The 19323-nt window shown below is 38.0% G+C and overlaps 2 protein-coding genes across 2 annotated transcripts; both read left to right on the top strand.

The window, feature by feature from the left end:
- Positions 1-6552: 6552 nt before the first annotated feature.
- Positions 6553-7056, top strand: LOC111473378 (basic form of pathogenesis-related protein 1-like). The gene has a single exon (XM_023118920.1). The coding sequence runs from the start codon at positions 6553-6555 to the stop codon at positions 7054-7056; it is 504 nt and encodes a 167-aa protein (XP_022974688.1).
- Positions 7057-17419: 10363 nt separating this feature from the next.
- On the top strand, positions 17420-17764 carry LOC111473377 (basic form of pathogenesis-related protein 1-like). The gene has a single exon (XM_023118919.1). The coding sequence runs from the start codon at positions 17420-17422 to the stop codon at positions 17762-17764; it is 345 nt and encodes a 114-aa protein (XP_022974687.1).
- The last annotated feature ends 1559 nt before the right edge of the window (positions 17765-19323 follow it).

Here is a 19323-nt window from a genome sequence, read left to right as displayed (position 1 = left end):
GTAAATATTAAATCATCAACGTATAAGCAAATAATGATAATGTTACCTCCCTTTTCAGTTTTCACATACAACGTATGTTCATACGGGCATTTAGTGAATCCCATCTTTTCAAAATGAGAATCAATGCGACTGCACCATGCCCTCGGAGCTTGCTTCAAACCGTACAAAGCTTTCTTCAACTTGTATACTTGTTCCTCTTTNATGTGTTATATTAGCACCATCAGTGGGCACTACACTCAGATAGTGTGAAGGAGCTCGTTGCAGCTTGGATGTGCTAGAGTGTTGGTGACAACAGAAAACTGAATTGAGATTGAGAGGAGGAGTGATTTAAGTGATGGGGAGGGAGGTCCTTTTATAGGGGGATTGTCGGAATCGGTTGAGATTTTTGTGGAGATTTGTGGATGATTTTGTGGATGAATTTGAATTCACCTCCTCCTTCTCTTCCGTAACTAATTCAAATTCTATTATTAGCTATTATTAGTTTCAACACCCTCCCTTAAACTGAATTCTGCGGAAATCAGTTTAGGACTTCATTTCATCTCCTTGATATACATCTTGGATTCTGCATATCCCCATCTTTCTTCTGAGCATCTCGAACAATGGTTGTTTCAAGGGCTTTGTGAATAGGTCTGCGATTTGTTCATCACTTCGGCAAAAGTTGAGTTCAATAATGCCTTCTTTACACAAATCACGCAAGAAATGAAATCGAACATCGATGTGCTTGCTCCTTCCATGCAACACAGGATTTTTAGACAACTTAATAGTTGACATATTATCACAATATATAACCGTCGTACTTGGTTGCTTCTGATTAAGAATTTCAAGCATTTTTCTTAACCAAATTGCTTGGCACGAGCATGCTGCTGCTGCCACAAATTCTGCTTCTGTCGTTGAGAGTGTTACAATAGGTTGCTTCTTTGAAGACCAGCAAATAGCTCCTGAACTCATCAAGAAAATACTTCCTGAAGTACTTTTACGATCGTCTATATCACCTGCATAGTCGCTATCTGTATAGCCAACTATCTTCGGATCATCTCCTTTTTTGTAGAATACCCCCAAATCAGAGGTTCCTCTCACATAACGAAGTATCCTTCTTGCTGCATTGAGATGTTTTTCCGTTGGATGCTCCATGTAACGACTTATCATACTAACCGCATACATGATGTCTGGTCTTGTTGAAGTTAGGTACATCAAACTTCCCACAATTTGTTTGAAGTACCTATTATCAACCTCTCGCCCGTCAATGTCCTTGTGCAACTTTAAACCCAATTCTGATGGAGTTCCAAATGTGCGCTCATCCAATTTAAATCTTTCAAGTAATTCTTGAGCATACTTCTTCTGACAGATAAAGTTACCTGCGGGAGTTTGAGTAACTTCTACTCCAAGAAAATATCTCATCAAGCCAAGATCTGTCATTTCAAATTCCTTCATCATGCTCTTCTTAAAAAATTCAAACATTTCTTCATTATTGCCAGTAAATATTAAATCATCAACGTATAAGCAAATAATGATAATGTTACCTCCCTTTTCAGTTTTCACATACAACGTATGTTCATACGGGCATTTAGTGAATCCCATCTTTTCAAAATGAGAATCAATGCGACTGCACCATGCCCTCGGAGCTTGCTTCAAACCGTACAAAGCTTTCTTCAACTTGTATACTTGTTCCTCTTTGCCTTTTTGAACAAAACCTTCTGGTTGCTCCACATATACTTCCTCTTGAAGCTCTCCATGTAAGAAGGCTGATTTCACATCAAGTTGATAAATAGGCCAAGATTTCTGTGCTGCAATAGAAATTATGAGCTTGATAGTGTCTTGACGTGCCACTGGTGCAAATACCTCTTTATAATCAATTCCATACTTTTGCTTGTATCCTTTTGCAACAAGTCGCGCCTTGTACTTATCCACCTCACCGTTTTCATTCAACTTGGTTTTGAAAACCCATTTTACTCCGATTGTTTTCTGCCCTCTAGGAAGATCAGTAATCTCCCAAGTCTTGTTCTTCTCTATGGATTTGATTTCACTGTCCATAGCTTCCTTCCATTTCATCTCTTTTACTGCTTCTTCATAGACAATTGGATCACTATCCATAAAGAATGCAAAATAACCACTATCACTTGATTCATAATCCATCTCATAATCAATCATCCAGTTTGGTCTTTTCCTTGTTCTTGGATGTCTTTGATTATGATCATGATCTTCTTCTACTGGTTCTTCTTGTTGAGCTTGTGATGAGCTCTCTCCATGCTCATAGTGAGGCTGAATAGGAGCTTCAGTTTGTTATTCTTCAAGATCTACAGGAATCTGCTGATTCACAGTGATCTTTTCTTCCCATGTCCAAGTCTTATTTTCGTCAAAGACTACATCACGACTCACCACCACCTTCTTTGTCAAAGGATCGTAGAGCTTGTATGCCTTAGAGGTCTCGCTTACTCCAAGGAACACACACTTCAAACTCTTGTCCTCAAGTTTCTTTCTTTTCTCATCAGGAACGTGTGCATATGCTATGCACCCAAAGATTCTAAAGTGGTCTACTGCAGGTTTTCTTCCGCTCCATGCTTCTTGTGGAGTCATGTCTCTAACAGAAAAGGTAGGGCTTCGATTGAGAATGTGAACGGACCACACAACAGCTTCTGGCCAGAATTCCTTCGGGACTTCTCCTTTATTTAGTAAACTTCGAACCATGTTCAGAATGGTCCTGTTTTTCCTTTCGGCCACACCATTTTGTTGTGGTGTATATGCTGTTGTTAATTGCCTCCGTATGCTCTTCTCTTCACAAAATTGAATAAACTCTTTCGAGCAGAATTCTCCACCTCTGTCAGTTCTTAAAACCTTGACTCTTCTTCCAGTTTCGGTTTTCATAGTAGCACAAAATTTTTTGAAGCAGTCAAAGGCTTCTGATTTGGCGTGCAAGAAATAAGTCCATGTTTTTCGACTAAAATCATCGATGAGGGTCATGAAATATTTCTTGTTGCCATTTGATGCAGGAGAGATGGGACCACATATGTCTGAATGAATCAACTCCAAAATTGCTTGAGCTCTTCTTGATTTTCCAGATGGAAAAGAGTTTCTTTCATGTTTTGCTACTACACAGCTCTCACAAATTTCCGTTGGTGGAGTAATATCTGGCAACCCAGTTACCATCTTCTTTGAGGACAACGTCTTTAATCCTTTGAAGTGTAGATGACCATACCTAAAATGCCAAAGCCAAGTGGTATCTACTTTCTTCACCATCAAACTTTTGGCAACGATATTTAACGTCAACGGATATAGACGGTTGGTGGTCATCTTCATCTTAGCAATTGATCCTCTTTTGGAGTCATAAATTTCACATTCATCATTTTGGAATGTGATCACATACCCCTTTTCTTGTAACTGATCGATACTAAATAAGTTGGCCTTCAAATCAGGAATGTAAAATACATTAGAAATAGACTCTACAAAGCCATTTCTAGTCTTGATATCTACGGTTTCTTTCCCCATCACTTGGAGAGATGAATTGTTGCCAAGAGAGACCGTAGTATGAAAATTTTCATCTAAAGTTGAGAAGAATTTCTTACAACCTGTCATATGATTGCTGCATCCAGAGTCTACGACCCATACACCTTGATCTGCAACCTTCATAGCATGGAATGACATTAATAATGTTTCTTCTTCTCTTCTCTCCATAAAATTGGATTGATTTCTTTTCTCCTTTTGGAGCCTGGTATAACATTCACTTTTGTAATGTCCAAGGCGTCCACATCTGTAACATTCCACCTTAGACTTGTCAAAGTGTCTCTTGCCTTTGTTGTCATAATCGTTTCTGACTAGGTCTGCTGACCTGCCAACATCTCCACTTCTTTCTCGACTGCCACTCTCACGACCTCTGCCTCTTCTTTGCCCTCTACCTCTAGAGCTTGAAGTTTCACTTGGTGTGGATATCTTTAAGGCTGTCATCTCCTCTATTGCACTTGTACGATTGAGCCTCTGTTCATGTACTAACAGGGAGCTTTGGAGTTCATCTATTTGCATTTCCTCGACATTGTTTGCTTCTTCGATAGAACATACAATGTAATCAAACTTTGGTGTTAGTGATCGCAAAATCTTTTCTACGACCGCAACATCTGTGATTGAACCACCATACATCCTCATTTTACTTGCAAGACTTATAACCTTGCCAATATAATCATTCACTGTTTCTCCCTTTTGCATTTGGAGAATTTCAAAGTCTCTCCTAACTGCCTGTAGTTGAGCACGTTTTACTCTCGTTGAGCCTTGATACTTCCTCCTCATAGAGTCCCAAATTTCTTTGGATGTCTTCTTCTGAAGCATTGTTTCCAAGATAGTTCTATCAATGGACTGAAATAAATAGTTCTTGACCTTCAGGTCCTTCAACTTCGATGCTGCCAACAGTTGCTGTCGATCAGCTGAGAGTACCTCGCCTTCATTTGGCTCTTCATAACCTGTTTCCACCATATCAAAGAACTCCTTTGATCTGAGAAAATTTTCCATCAACATTGCCCAATGATCATAGTGACCGTCGAACCTCGGGATGGCGGGCTGAACGTAGTTCTCAACTTATTTTTCTGCTGCCATTTTTGCTGCTGCAAGATCGCTCTGATACCAATTGTTGGTGACAACAGAAAACTGAATTGAGATTGAGAGGAGGAGTGATTTGAGTGATGGGGAGGGAGGTCCTTTTATAGGGGGATTCCCGGAATTGGTTGAGATTTTTGTGGAGATTTGTGGATTATTTTGTGGATGAATTTGAATTCACCTCCTCCTCCTCTTCCGTAACTAATTCAAATTCTATTATTAGCTATTATTAGTTTCAACATAGAGTGCCCTGCAAGGCTAATTCTCAGTTTGTTGTTTGCAATTATGATCCTCCTAGTAACTAGATTGGGGAAAAGCCTTATGGTTCTTCTTTGTATATTGGGGAATCTCCACAATAATATGATATTGTATACTTTTCTCCCCTAAATGAAGAATGAATGCAATCATGAATTTCTACAATTTTATGATATTGTCTACTTTTCTACCCAAAATTGCAAAAATAAATGGAGAAAATTAACGAGTTTTAGAAATCATATGTTCACAATGGTACGATATTGTTCTCTTTTCTATCCAAAATTGCATAAATAAATGGAGAATTACCGAGATTTAGAAATCACTCGTCTCCACAATGGTATGATCTTTGTTGGATGAATGTCTCACCTCAGCTAATTTAGGGAATGATCGTGGGTTCATAATCAGAAAATACTATCTCCATCGGGGTGAGGCCTTTTGGGAAGCGCAAAGCAAAGCGATGAGAGCTTATGTTCAAAGTGGACAATATCATACCATTGTGGAGAGTCGTGTTCGTCTAACATGGTATCAGAGCCACGCCCTAAACTTAACCATGTCAATAGAATTCTCAAATGTCGAACAAAGAACTCCAAAAGAAAATAGAAAAAGAAAAGAAGTCGAGGGGAAGTGTTGGATGAAAGTCCAACTCGGCGAATTTAGGGAACGATCATGGGTCCATTGAGGTGAACTCAAAGTGGACAATATCTTCCTAATGGTATGATATTAAGTGCTTTCTTACCAATACTGCAAAAATAAATGGAGAATTACCAAGTTTTAGGAACCATCCATCTCTACACTGATATGATACTGTCTAGTTTGAGATTAAGTACTTTCTGCTTGTTGTCCTGTGAGATTATTCCTTGCTTATAGATTCATGATCATTCTCTTAACAATTTTACACACGGAGAATAGCTCCCAGAATAGCTGTCAAATGTTGTTTGAAGTCAACGGGAATAAATGCCCGCGGCGGAGATGCGAAAAACCAGTCACGATGTTTCGGCATCGAAATCGGGAGACCCACGACGGCAATTAGCTCTGCTGCACATAAGTCAATAGTAATTAAAATATACTATTACTCGAGAGGTAGAAGGTTTTATTTCATCCATGACTATATGTTTTAAGTTACGGTTACTTTTAGAAAAAGGAAAAAGAAATACAAAAATTCACAACTCAATTAGTAGTAAATATTTTTAATCTAAAATTCTTTTTATATAATAAACCCAATCTAAATAGGTTATAAAAATTTTAGGTTAAATTAGTTCATTTCGTTTACTCAAAATTTTAATAAAATATTAACATTATTTATTTATTTTTGAAAATTTAATTAACCAATTCAATTTTAATACATATTTTAAAAAATTGGAGGAGAATAAATAAATAAAATTATGAAACTAAATAAAACAATAAATATATACCTACAAGTAAAAATGTATCTTTTAAGATTAACCATAATCGGGTGGATTAAGTTTCATTAATCCTAAAAAAAAAATCATAAACTAGCTAAATCTAGAAAATTTTCATTTATTTGAAGCTAATCCAAACAAAAATCTAGCTCGTAATTAAACATGGAAGCGAGAATGAATTTATTCTCTTTGAATTCCCAAGCATGACATAATTAGTTCATAATTCATGGTTTTACCCATCACATTCCATATTAAGTTTTCCATCTCTATATAAATCATTCCCTCATTCTCAATCTTCATCTCATCTCTCATCGGAATTATGTGGACTCAAACCCTTCGGATCATGGCCGCTTTCATGGTCACTTTCATTTTCCTCCTCGCCCTAACCAAAGCTCAAAACGCCCCCGGTGACTACCTCGCGCTTCACAACCGAGCTCGAGCCGAGGTCGGCGTCGGGCCCATGCAATGGAGCAACACCGTGGCCGCGTACGCTCAAGCCTATGCGGAAAAAAGAAAGGGTGACTGCGCCATGATTCACTCAACCGGGCCGTACGGGGAAAACATAGCCGCGGGCTACTACCCTGAGTTCACCGGGGCGGATGCAGTGAAGCTGTGGGCGAACGAGAAGCCGCTGTATGATCATGCATCGAATAAATGCGTGGGTGGTGAATGTGGGCACTACACTCAGATGGTGTGGCGGAGCTCGGTGCGGCTTGGATGTGCTAGAGTGCCTTGCAAGGCTAATTCTCAGTTTGTTGTTTGCAATTATGATCCTCCAGGCAACTATATTGGGGAAAAGCCTTATGATTCTTGGGTGGTATGAAGAGATTTGGTTTTAAAATTTTTATGAATATTTATAACGTTTGTGAGAGAATCATGAATTTATTTATTGAAATAAAACTACGATATTGTCTACAATAGTATTATATTGTCTACAGCATAAACTCTTGTTGCTGTGTTTTGACTTCCTTACTTATAAACTCATGATCATAGAGTCTCCCCTTTCATTAAGTACACCACATAGAGCCACATTTGAAGCCTATAGATTACCTATGATCATAGAGACTCCCCTCGAACAAAATACACCATAGAGCCTCCCTCGAACAAAATACACCATAGTGCCTCCCCTTAAGTCGATGGATTTCTAAAAGAAACACCCTTTAATCGAGACTCGACTTCTTTCTTCGGAGACCTTGAACAAAATACGAAATTTGTTCGACACTTTTAACTACGATTTTTAGGCTTACAACTTTTTCGTTCGACATACCTAAGTTAAGTTCATAGTTTGATACCATGTATTTGTCATATGATATTTGTCAACTTTGAACATAATATCATGAGTTTGCTTCGAGCTCCCACAAGAAGTCATGTTAATGAAAATGTATTCTCTAGTTATAAATCTATGATCATTTCCGAACAGTCTTCAACACTGAGAGCATCAGCCACCAGCCAATTGTTGTTCCAAGTCACCCGGAAGAAATGCCCTCGGCGGAGATGCGGAAAACCAGTTTAAGGTGTTTTCAGCCTCCAAATCGAGAGAACCACGACGACGGCGATTAACTCCGCTGCAGTATGATACCCACACAAGAGACGAAGACTCACTGCCACAACCTACCGCCGTTTACCATCTCTGAATATGGAGACCAACGGGGCCGGAGTGACTAAAGGACACCCGACGCTCAAAAGGCGACCATTTTTTTTTCTTAATTTACTTATTGGCACTCCATTCGTCTTTTTCTCGGCTTCGTGGGAAAAAAAACAATAATAATAAATAATCAAAATGGTAAAATCAAAGAAATGCCTGTTTTTGTTGAATTACTTAAATTCCCTTTTATCGAAATACTGAAAATACTGAAATTTGATAGGTACTGTGATCATTGGGCAATGCTCATGGAAAACTTCTTTAGTACTGGGTTTGGTGGAGAATGTGATTCCTGCACCAATATGACACATTGTTTTAACAGATACCAAGAAGAAGCACATTGATGATCATAAATTGAAAGATTTCAAAGCAAAGAATTATCTATTTCAAGCATTAGAACGTTCGATCTCGGAGACAACCCTCAACAAGGATACAGAAACTCAATTCATCATACCTGATGATGGCGTTGAGTATCCATTGACCTATAAACAGGCAATGAATGATGAAGATAGAGATCTGTGGATCAAAGCCATGAATCTTGAAATGGAGTCAATGTACTTCAATTCAGTCTGGGAACTTGTAGATCAACCAGATGGGGTAAAACCTATTGGTTGCAAATGGATCTATAAGAGGAAACGAGACCAAACCGGTAAGGTACAAACCTTTAAAGTTCGTCTTGTAGAAAAGGGTTATACCCAAAGAGAGGGGGTGGACTATGAAGAACCTTCTCTCCTGTTGCTATGCTTAAATCGATTAGAATACTCTTGTCTATTGCCACATTTTATGATTATGAAATTTGGCAAATGGATGTCAAGATAGCCTTTCTAAAGGGTAATCTTGAAGAGAGTATCTATATCGCTCAACCAGATGGGTTCATTAAACAAGATCACAAGCATAGGGTTTGCAAGCTTAAAAGATCCATTTATGGGTTGAAGCAAGCATCTCGATCCTGGAATATAAAGTTTGATACCGCGATCAAATCTTATGGCTCGAAACAGAATGTTGACGAACCTTGTGTTTATAAAGGACAGTCAACTCTATAGTAGCTTTCTTAGTGTTATACGTTGACGATATTCTACTCATTGGGAATGATGTAGGATTTCTGACTGACATTAAGCATTGACTAGCGACACAATTCCAAATGAAAGATTTGGGAGAGGCTCAGTTTGTTCTTGGAATCCAAATTGTTCATAATCGCAAGAACAAAACACTAGCATTGTCTCAGGCATCGTATACGACAAAATGTTGATTCGATATAAAATGTAGGACTCCAAGAAAGGATTTTTACCTTTCCGGCATGGAGTTTATTTGTCGAAGGAACAAAGTCATAAGACACCTCAAGAAATTAAGGATATGAGACACATTCCCTATGCATCAGCAGTCGGTAGTCTGATGTATGCCATACTATGTACCCGACCTGACATATGCTATGCTGTGGGAATTGTCAGTAGATATCAGTCCAATCCGGGACGCGTTCATTGGAATGCCGTTAAGAATATCCTCAAGTTTCTTAGGAGAACGAGAGACTATATGCTAATGTACAGTGCTAAGGATCTGATCCTTACAAGGTACACTGACTCAGATTTTCAGACCGATGTAGATTCGAGGAAATCGACATCAGGATTTGTCTCACTCTGAACGGAGGAGCAATAATATGGAGAAGCATAAAGTAAGGTTGCATCGCTAATTCTACCATGGAGGCTGAGTATGTTGCTGCTTGTGAAGCAGCGAAAGAATCTGTATGGCTTATAAAGTTCTTAACTGATTTGGAAGTCGTTCCAAATATGCATCTTCCCATCACTCTTTATTGTGATAACAGTGGAGCAGTTGCAAATTTGAAAGAACCAAGAAGCCATAACCGAAGAAAACATATTGAGCGCAAATATCATCTCATAAGGGAGATTGTGCAACGAGGAGATGTGATCATCACACAGATAGCTTCGGAGCACAACATTGCTGATCCATTTACAAAGCCTCTCACGGCTAAAGTGTTTGAAGGGCACCTAGTGAGTCTAGGACTACGAGTTATGTAATCTAGGGCAAGTGGGAGAAAAGGCAAGAGTATGTGATGATTATATAATTGTTATATAAAGCATGTTAGATGCATGTTATAGGTTATTTTCAACGTCATAAAACGAGATAGACGTTAAAATCTATAATGAAAATAAGTGCATGCTCGCTTAAGGTTAAGAACCAAGCACAATCAATTTTAATAGTTAAAATAGGTCGATGTCTTGTAAAATTTTGCTTACAAGAAAGCTCACCTGGCACGATCTTGACTAAGGCTGGAGGTACTTAAGTTGACGGTTTACGGAACACCTACTACTTAGTGGGAGATCGGACCAATACTTGAGCTTAGTTAGCCCAGTTTTATGAGCATGCTTGAGTGATGTAAGTTCTGGAAAAATTACCTAGACTTAGGTTATATTTAATTAGCCGAAATATACCTAAGTAATGAGTATACCCAACCGTTTAAAATACTTAGTGGGAGGAAAAAAGTATATGAGATACATCGTTTTCCTTTTCACGCTCTCTGAAAAATTCACACCGTGAGATTCATGCTCGGCCTCGTGTCGCCCTGGGAGCGTCCTCCATTCGGAAGGTATTTGCATGAGTCAATAACAAGGTGAATAGAGAAAGTACTTATAGTAAGTGGAAGAAGGAAGTATATCAACACGTCCTATGGTCTCCACCACTAGGTTGCACCGTGAGATTCTCATGTTCCGCCTGCATGTTGCCCTAGAGCAACTACCCATTCGGAGGGTCGTAACATGGGAGTCGAAACAACGCAAACTCCAGAAATGGATACTATTTCTTAGGGCCATTCCCAACTTTGGCTTTTTCATTCAATAGCATTGTTGGGACCGATCTATGAGGCCTGACATTGGTGGGTCACACTTGCGAAGAATTACTAAGAGTCAGTGTTTAAGTCAAGAATGTCTTCGTTTGGTGAATGAGTGATTGACTGCCCCTCGGTAGCAGTTGCTCTAACTCACTAAAGTATCGTTGCAAATTAATAATTTATTTTTGGTACATTATTACATTTGCTAAAACTGATTGGATTAAACAGCATTAAGTCAAATCACTAATAGAATTTTCTTTATATCTCAGCATGACAAACTCAATAGTACAATTACTCGCTTTTGAGAAATCAAACCTGAACACAATACTGGTAATTGATGATTTAAGGTTTGTTTTAACTGAGGAATGTCCTCCAAAACTCAGCTCAAATGCAAACCGAACAGTTCGGGATGCGTATGACAGATGGATAAAGGCAAATGACAAAGCCCGAGTGTACATTCTTGCCAGTATATCTGATGTTTTGGCTAAGAAACACGATGTTATGGGTACTGCTAAAGAGATTATGGAATCTCTAAAAGGGATGTTTGGACAACCGTCCTTCTCCACTCGACATGAAGCCATAAAATACATTTACAACTGTCATATGAAAGAATGGACTTCAGTTAGAGAACATGTCCTAGACATGATGGTCCATTTCAATGTGGCAGAAGAAAATGAAGTTGTCATTGATGAGAAGAGTCAAGTCAGTTTTATCATGGAGTCTCTTCCGAAGAGCTTTCCGCACAAATGTGGTGATGAACGAAATAAAATATAACTTGACTGCTCTTCTCAATGAGCTACAGACTTATCAGTCCCTCTTAACGAACAAGGGACGTAAAGGAGAAGCAAATGTTGCTATCTTCAAGAAATTACAATGAGTATCATCCTCCAAAAATAAGTTTGAACCTTCAACTTCTAAAAGTGTTTTGATGAAGAAGAAGGGTAAAGGGAAAAATAAGATTCCTACTAACCGCAAATACAAGGCTCAAAAGGCAGATAAAGGAAAATGTTTCCATTGCAACGAAAATGAGCACTGGAAGAGAAACTGCCTAAAATACCTTGTAGAGAAGAAAGCTAAAAAGACACAACAAGGTAAATATGATTTACTCGTTGTAGAAATATGTTTAGTAGAGTATGATAACTCAACTTGGATACTAGATTCAGGGGCCACTAATCATATTTGTTCTTTTTACCAGGAAACTAGCTCCTGGAGAATGCTTGCGGACGGCGAGATAACACTCATGGTTGGAACAGGAGAGGTTGTCTCAGCAAGATCAGTAGGAAATTTAAAGTTATTTTTTGGAGATAGATTCATTATATTAGATAATGTATTTTTTGTTCCAAGAATGAAAAGAAATCTAATATCTATCTCTTGTTTATTAAAACAATTGTATAAAGTATCTTTTGAAATCAATGAAATGTTCATTTGCAAAAGAGGCATTCATATTTGTTCTGCAAAACTAGAAAACAACTTATATATGTCAAAACTGAGCATAACAAAAGCTATTTTAAATACCGAGATGTTTAAAATAGTTGAAACTCAAAATAAACGACAAAAGATTTCTCCTAATACCTACCTTTGGCATTTAAGACTAGGCCACATTAATCTCAATAGGATTGAGAGATCGGTTAAAAGAGGACTTTTAAATAAGTTAGAAGACAACTCTTTACCTCCATGTGAGTCTTGTCTTGAGGGTAAAATGACTAAACGATCGTTTTCCGAAAAAGGTTATAGAGCCAAAGAAACCTTAGAACTCATGCATACAAATCTCTGTGGTCCAATGAATGTCAAAGCACGAGGAGGATATGAATATTTCATCAGTTTTATTGATGATTATTCAAGGTATGACTATCTTTGCCTAATGTGTCACAAGTTCGAAGCTCTTTAAAAATTCAGAGAGTATAAGACTGAGGTTGAGAATCTATTAGGTAAAACTATTAAAATACTTCGATTAGATCGAGGAGGAGAGTACATGGACTTAAGATTTCAGGACTATATGATAGAACATGGAATAAAGTCCCAGCTCTCAGCCCCTGGTATGCCTGAACAAAATGATGTATCAGAAAGGAGAAATAAAACTTTTTTAGACATGGTACGATCTATGATGAGTTTCGCTCAATTATCCGATCCGTTTTGGGGATATGCAGTGGAGACTGCCACATACATTTTGAACATGGTTCCTACTAAGAGTGTTTTAGAAACACTTTATGAGTTATGGAAATTGCGTAAAGGTAATTTAAGTCACTTCAGAATTTGGGGATGTCCAGCACATGTGTTATTGCAAAACCTCAAGAAATTAGAACTTCGTTCAAAATTATGTCTATTCGTAGGATACCCCAAAGAGACGGAAGGCGGTTTGTTTTATGACCTTCAAGAAAATAGAGTGTTTGTATCAACAAACGTTACATTCTTAGAGGAAGACCACGTAAGAAATCATCAACCTTGCAGCAAACTAATATTAAGTGAGATTTCTAAAGAAGCTACTGATAATACAACAACAGTTGTTGATCAAGCTGGTCCTTTCACAAGAGTTGTTGATGGAGATGACACTTCTGGTCAATCCCATCCTTCTCAAGAGTTGACAATGCCTCGACGTAGTGGGAGGGTTATAACTCAACCTGATCGTTACTTGGGTTTCGCAGAAACTCAAGTCATCATACCTGATGATGGCGTTGAGGATGCATTGACCTATAAACAGGCAATGAATGATGAAGATAGAGATCCGTGGATCAAAGCCATGAATCTTGAAATGGAGTCAATGTACTTCAATTCAGTCTGGGAACTTGTAGATCAACCAGATGGGGTAAAACCTATTAGTTGCAAATGGATCTATAAGAGGAAACGAGACCAAACCGGTAAGGTACAAACCTTTAAAGCTCGTCTTGTAGAAAAGGGTTATACCCAAAGAGAGGGGGTGGACTATGAAGAAACCTTCTCTCCTGTTGCTATGCTTAAATTGATTAGAATACTCTTGTCTATTGCCACATTTTATGATTATGAAATTTGGCAAATGGATGATAAGACAGTCTTTTTAAACGGAAATCTTGAAGAGAGTATCTATATGGCTCTACCAAATGGGTTCATTGAACAGGATCACAAACATAGGGTTTGCAAGCTTAAAAGATCCATTTATGGGTTGAAGCAAGCATCTCGATCCTGGAATATAAAGTTTGATACCGGGATCAAATCTTATGGCTTTAAACAGAATGTTGACGAACCTTGTGTTTATAAAAGGATTGTCAACTAGCTTTCCTAGTGTTGTACGTGACGATATTCTACTCATTGGGAATGATGTGGAATTTCTGACTGACATTAAGCATTGGCTAGCGACACAATTCCAAATGAAAGATTTGGGAGAGGCTCAGTTTGATCTTGGAATCCAAATTGTTCGGAATCGTAAGAACAAAACACTAGCATTGTCTCAGGCATCGTATATCGACAAAATGTTGATTCGATATAAGATGTAGAACTCCAAGAAAGGATTATTACCTTTCAGGCATGAAGTTCATTTGTTGAAGGAACAAAGTCCTAAGACACCTTAAGAAATTGAGGATATGAGACACATTCCCTATGCATCAGCAGTCGGTAGTTTGATGTATGCCATGCTATGTACCCAACCTGACATATGCTATGCTGTGGGAATTGTAAGCAGATATCAGTCCAATCCAGGACGTGCTCATTGGACTGCCGTTAAGAATATAATCAAGTATCTTAGGAGAACGAGGGACTATATGCTAATGTACGGTGCTAAGGATCTGATCCTTACACGGTACACTATGCTAATATACGGTGCTAAGGATCTGATCCTTACACGGTACACTAACTCAGATTTTTAGACTGATGTAGATTCGAGGAAATCGACATCAGGATCTGTCTTCACTTTGAACGAAGGAGCAATAATATGGCGAAGCATAAAGCAAGGTTGCATTTCTGATTCCACCATGGAGGCTGAGTATGTTGCTGCTTGTGAAGCAGCGAAAGAATCTGTATGGCTTAGTAAGTTCTTAACTGATTTGGAAGTCGTTCCAAATATGCATCTTCCCGTCACTCTTTATTGTGATAACAGTGGAGCAGTTGCAAATTCGAAAGAACCAAGAAGTTATAAGCGAGGAAAACATATTGAGCGCAAATATCATCTCATAAGGGAGATTGTGCAACGAGGAGATGTGATCGTCACACAAATAGTTTCGGAGCACAACATTGCTGATCCATTTACAAAGCCTCTCACGGCTAAAGTGTTTGAAGGGCACCTAGTGAGTCTAGGACTACGAGTTATGTAATCTAGGGCAAGTGGGAGAAAAGGCATGAGTATGTGATGACCTAGTTTATTGTATTTATGTCTCTCTCTACTCAACGTTATAAAACCCCACTGGAGTTTTAGTCCAAGTGGGTGTTTGTTGAGTTTTATGTCCTAAAACTCATAGTTTGTAAACAAAGACATATTCTATTTTCAATAAAGTTATTACTGATGTTTATTCAGTAAAGATTGTTATTGAATAAAGTGAACTTTACGATCATTAATCTAAATCCAATAAACTAAGAACACTTTGACTATAGTATGATTACTTGAACTATATGTAGAGTCTCTCTTCATATATGCTAAATCCCTCCCAAGTTTAGTCATTCACCAGATTCAACAATTCTGTTCTAAGGACGAAGGATAGTGGAGAAGACACTAGTGGTGGATCGAAACTGGTTCGTGAGGAATAAAGAATTTGAACTACAAAAGGTTAGTATTCAAATTCATTAAGTTTTAATACTTATGAACATGCTAGTTATTTACTATACTTGATGTTCTAAAAGTGCCAAAGATCCAAATTGCTTCCGCATGTGTAATATTAGCACCATCAGTGGGCACTACACTCAGATAGTGTGAAGGAGCTCGTTGCAGCTTGGATGTGCTAGAGTGCCCTGCAAGACTAATTCTCAGTTTGTTGTTTGCAATTATGATCCACCTAGTAACTAGATTGGGGAAAAGCCTTAAGACTAATTCTCAGTTTGTTGTTTGCAATTATGATCCACCTAGTAACTAGATTGGGGAAAAGCCTTATGGTTCTTCTTTGTATATTGGGGAATCTCCACAATAATATGATATTGTATACTTTTCTCCTCTAAATGGAGAATGAATGCAATCATGAATTTCTACAATTTTATGATATTGTCTACTTTTCTACCCAAAATTGCAAAAATAAATGGAGAAAATTAACGAGTTTTAGAAATCATATCTTCACAATGGTATGATATTGTCCTCTTTTCTATCCAAAATTGCATAAATAAATGGAGAATTACCGAGATTTAGAAATCACTCGTCTCCACAATGGTATGATCTTTGTTGGATGAATGTCCCACCTCAGCTAATTTAGGGAATGATCGTGGGTTCATAATCAGAAAATACTATCTCCATCGGGGTGAGGCCTTTTGGGAAGCGCAAAGCAAAGCGATGAGAGCTTATGTTCAAAGTGGACAATATCATACTATTGTGGAGAGTCGTGTTCGTCTAACATGGTATTAGAGCCACGCCCTAAACTTAACCATGTCAATAGAATTCTCAAATGTCGAACAAAGAACTCCAAAAGAAAAACAAAAAGAAAAGAAGTCGAGGGGAAGTGTTGGATGAAAGTCCAACTCGGCGAATTTAGGGAACGATCATGGGACCATGGAGGTGAACTCAAAGTGGACAATATCTTCCTAATGGTATGATATTAAGTGCCTTCTTACCAATACTGCAAAAATAAATGGAGAATTACCAAGTTTTAGGAACCATCCATCTCTACACTGATATGATACTGTCTAGTTTGAGATTAAGTACTTTCTACTTGTTGTCCTGTGAGATTATTCCTTGCTTATAGATTCATGATCATTCTCTTAACAATTTTACACAAGGAGAATAGCTCCCAGAATAGCTGTCAAATGTTGTTTGAAGTCAACGGGAATAAATGCCCGCGACGGAGATGCGAAAAACCAGTCACGATGTTTCGGCATCGAAATCGGGAGACCCACGACAGCAATTAGCTCTGCTGCACATAAGTCAATAGTAATTAAAATATACTATTACTCGAGAGGTAGAAGCTTTTATTTCATCCATGACTATATGTTTTAAGTTACGGTTACTTTTAGAAAAAGGAAAAAGAAATACAAAAATTCACAACTCAATTAGTAGTAAATATTTTTAATCTAAAATTCTTTTTATATAATAAACCCAATCTAAATAGGTTATAAAAATTTTAGGTTAAATTAGTTCATTTCGTTTACTCAAAATTTTAATAAAATATTAACATTATTTATTTATTTTTGAACATTTAATTAACCAATTCAATTTTAATACATATTTTAAAAAATTGGAGGAGAATAAATAAATAAAATTATGAAACTAAATAAAACAATAAATATATACCTACAAGTAATAATGTATCTTTTAAGATTAACCATAATCCTAAAAAAAAAAACATAAACTAGCTAAATCTAGAAAATTTTCATTTATTTGAAGCTAATCCAAACAAAAATCTAGCTCGTAATTAAACATGGAAGCGAGAATGAATTTATTCTCTTTGAATTCCCAAGCATGACATAATTAGTTCATAATTCATGGTTTTACCCATCACATTCCATATTAAGTTTTCCATCTCTATATAAATCATTCCCTCATTCTCAATCTTCATCTCATCTCTCATCGGAATTATGTGGACTCAAACCCTTCGGATCATGGCCGCTTTCATGGTCACTTTCATTTTCCTCCTCGCCCTAACCAAAGCTCAAAACGCCCCCGGTGACTACCTCGCGCTTCACAACCGAGCTCGAGCCGAGGTTGGCGTCGGGCCCATGCAATGGAGCAACACCGTGGCCGCGTACGCTCAAGCCTATGCGGAAAAAAGAAAGGGTGACTGCGCCATGATTCACTCAACCGGGCCGTACGGGGAAAACATAGCCGCGGGCTACTACCCTGAGTTCACCGGGGCGGATGCAGTGAAGCTGTGGGCGAACGAGAAGCCGCTGTATGATCATGCATCGAATAAATGCGTGGGTGGTGAATGTGGGCACTACACTTAGATGGTGTGGCGGAGCTCGGTGCGGCTTGGATGTGCTAGAGTGCCTTGCAAGGCTAATTCTCAGTTTGTTGTTTGCAATTATGATCCTCCAGGCAACTATATTGGGGAAAAGCCTTATGATTCTTGGGTGGTATGAAGAGATTTGGTTTTAAAATTTTTATGAATATTAATAAAGTTTGTGAGAGAATCATGAATTTATTTATTGAAATAAAACTACGATATTGTCTACAATAGTATTATATTGTCTAGAGCATAAACTCTTGTTGCTGTGTTTTGACTTCCTTACTTATAAACTCATGATCATAGAGTCTCCCCTCTCATTAAGTACACCACATAGAGCCACATTTGAAGCCTATAGATTACCTATGATCATAGAGACTCCCCTCGAACAAAATACACCATAGAGCCTCCCTCGAACAAAATACACCATAGTGCCTCCCCTTAAGTCGATGGATTTCTAAAAGAAACTCCCTTTAATCGAGACTCGACTTCTTTCTTCGGAGACCTTGAACAAAATACGAAATTTGTTCGACACTTTTAACTACGATTTTTAGGCTTACAACTTTTTCGTTCGACATACCTAAGTTAAGTTCATAGTTTGATACCATGTAACTAATCACGAATCTCTATAATGTCATATGATATTTGTCAACTTTGAACATAATATCATGGGTTTGCTTCGAGCTCCCACAAGAAGTCATGTTAATGAAAATGTATTCTTTAGTTATAAATCTATGATCATTTCCGAACAGTCTTCAACACTGAGAGCATCAGCCACCAGCCAATTGTTGTTCCAAGTCACTCGGAAGAAATGCCCTCGGCGGAGATGCGGAAAACCAGTTTAAGGTGTTTTCAGCCTCCAAATCGAGAGAACCACGACGACGGCGATTAACTCCGCTGCAGTATGATACCAACACAGGAGACGAAGACTCACTGCCACAACCTACCGCCATTTACCAGCTCTGAATATGGAGACCAACGGGGCCGAAGTGACTAAAGGACACCCGACGCTCAAAAGGCGACCATTTTTTTTCTTACTTTACTTATTGGCACTCCATTTGTCTTTTTCTCGGCTTCGTGGGAAAAAAACAATAATAATAAATAATCAAAATGGTAAAATCAAAGAAATGCCTGTTTTTGTTGAATTACTTAAATTCCCTTTTATCGAAATATTGAAATACTGAAATTTGATAGGTACTGTGATCATTGGGAAATGCTCATGGAAAACATCTTTAGTACTGGGTTTGGTGGAGAATGTGATTCCTGCACCAATATGACACATTGTTTTAACAGATACCAAGAAGAAGCACATTGATGATCATAAATTGAAAGATTTCAAAGCAAAGAATTATCTATTTCAAGCATTAGAACGTTCGATCTTGGAGACAACCCTCAACAAGGATATAGAAACTCAATTCATCATACCTGATGATGGCGTTGAGGATCCATTGACCTATAAACAGGCAATGAATGATGAAGATAGAGATCCGTGGATCAAAGCCATGAATCTTGAAATGGAGTCAATGTACTTCAATTCAGTCTGGGAACTTGTAGATCAAC

The sequence above is a fragment of the Cucurbita maxima genome, unplaced genomic scaffold, assembly GCF_002738345.1.
Source record: "Cucurbita maxima cultivar Rimu unplaced genomic scaffold, Cmax_1.0 Cma_Scf00117, whole genome shotgun sequence".
NCBI classification, from domain to species: Eukaryota; Viridiplantae; Streptophyta; class Magnoliopsida; order Cucurbitales; family Cucurbitaceae; genus Cucurbita; species Cucurbita maxima.
The sequence above is the reverse complement of the archived record's forward strand: the minus strand, read 5'-3'. Positions and strand labels throughout refer to the sequence as shown.

Coding starts and splice junctions, on each gene's coding strand:
- LOC111473378 (XM_023118920.1), top strand. CDS start 6,553: ATGTGGACTCAAACCCTTCGGATCATGGCCGCTTTCATGGTCACTTTC.
- LOC111473377 (XM_023118919.1), top strand. CDS start 17,420: ATGGCCGCTTTCATGGTCACTTTCATTTTCCTCCTCGCCCTAACCAAA.